A 5,078-nucleotide genomic window follows, 5' to 3' on the forward strand; every position below is an offset into this window, starting at 1 on the left:
TGTAAGGATTTTTCAGTAGAAGACAACATGCTTATAAAAGTTAAAACTGGAGAAGGTTGAAAAATAAAAATTAAACATCCCTGCTTTCAAAATACCAGTATTACTAGTTTCTGCAAAGAGAACCATCACTGCTGTCCTTTTTGTTAATTTCCCAAAATACAATACGGGCTCAATACGGGCTGGTTTTTTGTTGTTGTTTTTTTGGTTTTGGTTTTGGTTTTTTTTTTTTTTTCAGAAACTCTCTATAAATCCTAGAACATTTCCAGATATAGCTTAAAATTATTGCAATGTTCAGTTTGTGAAATTGCACATTCCTGATAAAATACTTTTGTGTATAGAAAGAAGTATTTGCTGCTGAGAAATTTGAAATATTTTATTTATGGGTAGACCTAAGAGAGATAAAACTGCAGGATATCACATTAACTTTGGTTTAAATGACTTTTTTTACGTCCCTGATGTAATTTTTCCCCTAAATAAATTTTCACCTGCCTCTACTTTTCAGCAGGACTTCCCTATGCTTTTGTGTCTATCCCAGCTGAGGTTTGTTGGTGCTCTTTGTAGTAAAGGTTCTCAGAATTAGGAAGATTAAAATGCAGAATCAAGAAACAGAGACTCTGTTTAGACAGCATGAGTCACTCTAGCCACTTGCCATGCATCCAAGAAAGAGAAACCATGTGTTTCATCAAGCATACCCGTTGGTTGCATTTTACACTGGGCCTGCAGGAAGAAGGCAGGACTCATTAAAATGTGCCTTTGTGTACAGGAAGCCTTTCCAGAAGCCCTTTGTAGGTCTCCCATGCTGGTTTTTAGGATTCCATAACTCACATTCAGGAACATGCTACTAAAGAAAGACTTGAGAGTCTGATGTCTCCAGGAGAATGGTTGTTTTGATTATTTGTGTGTGCCTACATATGCACATAGAGGCTAGAGGCTTCTTCTCTGTGCTTTCCAGGTGGTTTTTTTTTCCCCCCAGGCAGGTTTTCCGACTGCAACTGAAGCTCTCTGGTTGGCTTCTGGTAAGCCAGCAAACCCACACACGGCCTGTCTCTGCCATCCAGTGCTTGTAGTGCTGATGTGATCATGATTCTCCGTTCTCCGGGGGTGCTGGAGAACCAGTGCCGGTTTTCATGCTGTACAACAAGCACATACCTGCTGAACAGTCTCCCCAGCCCCTTTTATGTCCATTTTCTATCTTATATGATCCATCTTCAGGGTTCTTTTTTTCCTTAATTAGAAGGATAATACACAATTCTAGCTAGAATGCAAAGCTGGAGACATAACATGTTTTATCTTTTATACCAATCTCTAAGTCTCTGAATTATGCTGAGCCACTGCTGGGTTTCTCCTGAATCCTAACATACATCCCCATGCACATGTTTTCCCACCTCTAGATTCATATTATATGTTCTGTTCATAGCTTGCTCTTCGTGCCTGATGTCGAGAATAGACAAAAGATGAGGCAGCACCAACACAGCACAAGTACACATGTTGCATTTTCCTTCCTAATTTATGGTTAGTTCATGAGCAGTGTTGCTGGCTTGTAACTTTATAACCCCTGTAATAGCTGTGTAAGGTTGAATCTCATTTTCAATAGAAATGAGTTACTTTATCTTTGTTACTCTTCCTTATAATCTGAAGGTGCCACATGAATGAAGTGGGGATGAAAACTATATGCTAACATCTCATTGCTGCTGCTGCCCAGACGCATTGGGTTTCGTCAGAGTAACAGATGCTCTTAGTGGAATCAGGAGGCTTCAGGACTGTCCAAGCCTGCTGAAGCAGGACATCAAAATTTAATGAACAGCCAACTACACATAATTCAGAATTGCTTTTGATAAAAATTGCAACATGTGACAAATTCCCAGAATGCACTGGAAGTGCCCCAGACATAGTATGTTCAACAAAGCATAATGAAGTCAAATAAGAGGAATATATTTAAATTCTCATGTTGAGGTGGGTCAAATTAGATGATCTTACTATAGTTGTTTTATATACTCAGGTAGCATTTCTAGTTTCCCAGTCACCCCATACTGTACAGCATATCTGAAGGACAGGAAGGAAATTGCTTCCCTGTAGCATTCACGGCTTATGATGAACTTTGAAGTAAAATCTGACTCTTCTGCTTTTATATATCAGACATGAGTGGTTCTTCCCTCAGTAACTCAGGTGTCGGCACAGTAGGCCTCTGATGAAAATAACCCATTTACAATGTTTGCAGCCATTCACAGTATGGAAAGACACCACCCCTGATGTGCATTGGAATCACTGACAGACTTAACCTGCTTGGGCCCAAAATCCCAACGTATTTTCTTAATCCTGAAAAGTAGCTAGTCTTGGCCAGTAGCATGTACTTCTGACTGACAAAGATGTTCCTCATGTTCTTTGCTTAGAGTGCAGAGCCCACTTAGAGTGATATGAAGAATTAGCGGGAAGATGCAAGAGTCCTTCAGGATGGTGGCTTTCGCAGAAAACTGCATCCTCTCCAGGGCAATGTCAGCAGAGGCAAACAAACGCTGCACGATGCCAAACCTCTCTGTGTCTCTCAGAGGAGCCAAAGTGGGGTCTTGAAAATCACACACACTATCATCAGACAGAGCACGGAGCTGAAATGACAAATCAAACAAATTTCCTTCAAAATGGCCCAGAATATCCCAGGTTAAATAGAACAGGAAAACCATTAGATGGAACATGGAGATACATGTTCCATCATGTGACTTTAGACCAGTTTTTCTCTTCCTTGCCTGTATTCCGGAATCCACACACTTATACCTAGATCCATTAACCCAGTGAGTTAGATCAACATGTGCCTTTCCTCCACCACAATTAAGAGTTATCTGCCTCCACTGATAACATGTACATTTTTATGGGATACATTACGGTAATTCCGTACATGTGTAGAATCTATAATAATAAATCATGGCAACAAGAATTTTTTGTCTTCACATACCATTTGTGTTGAGCGTTCTATACTCTTTTGGTTATTTTGAAATACACTATGTTAAGGAAGATCCAGAAGTGTCATCCCTCCTGCCTGTTTTGAAGCCCATTACTGAGCTTCAATCTCCCCTCCTCGCTGCTTTTCAAGTTTGGTGGGTTATGATTCTACTCAGCTTTCCCAAGACAATGACTTAGTATCTCTATAGTTGCAGGAGAGCATTTGTCCTGTTCCTGGCCTGTTGCATTTAATAATGAACTCCAGCCCCAGCCATGTTGCTGCTAATAAATAGCAGGGTTTCATTTTTCACAAGTATATACTGTGCATTTATTTGCATGCTATTTGCCTCTCATCCATTAAGGAGAATTTGAGTAACTGTCACATTTTAGCTTTGTGAATAGGCTCAACAAACACTGGAATGTACATCTATTCTTGATGTAATTATTTTCTCTCCTGGTAACTTTCAGCAATTTTACCAATTTTTAGTGCCTGGAAGACCCCTCCATTCTGCTTTCTATAATGGCTGTAGTCATTACATGCTCTCCAATAGTGTGTGAGACTTCCTTTTCTATATCCTCTCTAGCATTTCTTACATCATCTTGATGATAGTTATTTTAATGAGGGTGACACTGAAATTTTGGTTTGTGTTTCCACCTTGATCAGAGAGGGTGGGGAGGGACTATTTTTCATGTACTTGCTTGCCATTTGTATGTCTTTGGAAAAGTATCCATTTAGATTTTTAGCTCATTTTTTAATTGTTTTTATGATGTATAGCCTTTTGAGTTTAGAGTATCTTCCAGATGAATCCCTTGTCTAAAGGTTACTTGGAAGCACTCTTGTGGCCTATTCTATTTTGATATGTTACTGAGTGCAATTGGTACTATTTTATTGGGAATTTCTGTATGTGAGTCTGTTATCTTTTGTTTCTCCTCTGGGTATCCAGGTAATGCATTTGGTGGAGTTCCTTCCATGTTAACTTCTAAACACAGGAAGCATGGGAATTTGTTCCTTGTTCATTGTTTTTGTAGTAGAGCTGCCATAAGCACTGGACTATCTTTAGATGGGAATTTCTATTATTGTTCCCATCTCATTATCGGCCTATTTGTGTTTTATATTTCTCTCGATTCAGTCAGCTGAGCTAAATGTATCTGTTGTAGGTTTTCCAGCTTTGTAGCACTGTGGTTGTTTCAGTCATTCCTTGTGATCCTGTTTCTGTGGTGTAGCTAATGTCGTCTTTCATCTCTGGTTCTAAGTCTTTACCCAGCCACCACCGACACCACCACCCACCCACCCCACCACCCTATACCCCACCCCACCCCACAGGCGTACACACAGCCTACCCCGAGGATAATTTATTTTGACAACTTTGTTTTCCTTTTAAAACACCAATTACTTCCTTGATCTTTTTGTGGGTTTTTTGTTTTGCTGAGAAAGGGTCTCTCGTTATGTAGCCCTGGCTGTCCTGGAACTCAGTATACAGACTAGACCAGCCTGGAAAGCAGAGATCTGCCTGCCTCTGCTTCCCAAGTGCTGTGATTAAAGGCATGTGGTTTTCTGCTGTGACCCTTGCTTTTTTTCTGCGTCCTTGAGGTGCAGCCGGCAGTCGCTCATCCTCTGTTGTCTGGAGTGTGTTCGTTGTTCTGAGCGTCCTTTCCCTGCCCCTTTCACTGTATTGTGTTTTGCTGGGTTTCTTGCCTTTGCTTTTAGGGTGTCTCCAGTTACCTATTAATCACTAGGAACACAGATTTTTATAAGTTCTGGATTCTTTTTTAAGTTTTACTTCCTTATGATCTAGAAAGATACATAGTATTCATTCTTTCTGTGTTAAAAGTGGACTTTGTGGTAGTGTGTGGAGATCCAGTAAGGTCATGGGTTAGCTGATGAAGTGACCGGGTGAGCGTGTGTGGACAGGTGGGTTAGCAGAGAAGGAAAGATGAGCATGGTCATTGCTTCATTTTTACAAGAAGAGAGAGTAGTAGAGTGTCTATCTTCAGGAGTAATAATGATTTCCAGTGAGCATTCTTTAAAGGAACAAAATATGCATAGAATTAACCCTTCAATAAAAGCAATGAAGTTACTGTGACAAGTTATTGTGACAATGGCTAGCCCCTCCATCATTTTCAAGTTTTTATGACAGGAAAAA

The 5,078-nt window shown here is 40.1% G+C and overlaps 1 protein-coding gene across 5 annotated transcripts in view; it reads right to left on the minus strand.

Annotated features, from left to right (window-relative positions):
- Nucleotides 1-566: 566 nt before the first annotated feature.
- Nucleotides 567-5,078, minus strand: part of Gsdme (gasdermin E) — a 51,472-nt gene continuing 46,960 nt past the window's right edge. For all 5 annotated transcript variants that reach the window (XM_031381868.1, XM_031381871.1, XM_031381873.1 and 2 more), the window contains one exon: nucleotides 567-2,603. In XM_031381868.1, coding sequence (XP_031237728.1) covers nucleotides 2,328-2,603 — 276 coding nt within the window. In that variant the 3' untranslated portion in view covers nucleotides 567-2,327. The remainder of the gene's footprint in view (nucleotides 2,604-5,078) is intronic.

Source organism: Mastomys coucha, unplaced genomic scaffold (genome assembly GCF_008632895.1).
Source record: "Mastomys coucha isolate ucsf_1 unplaced genomic scaffold, UCSF_Mcou_1 pScaffold20, whole genome shotgun sequence".
NCBI classification, from domain to species: Eukaryota; Metazoa; Chordata; class Mammalia; order Rodentia; family Muridae; genus Mastomys; species Mastomys coucha.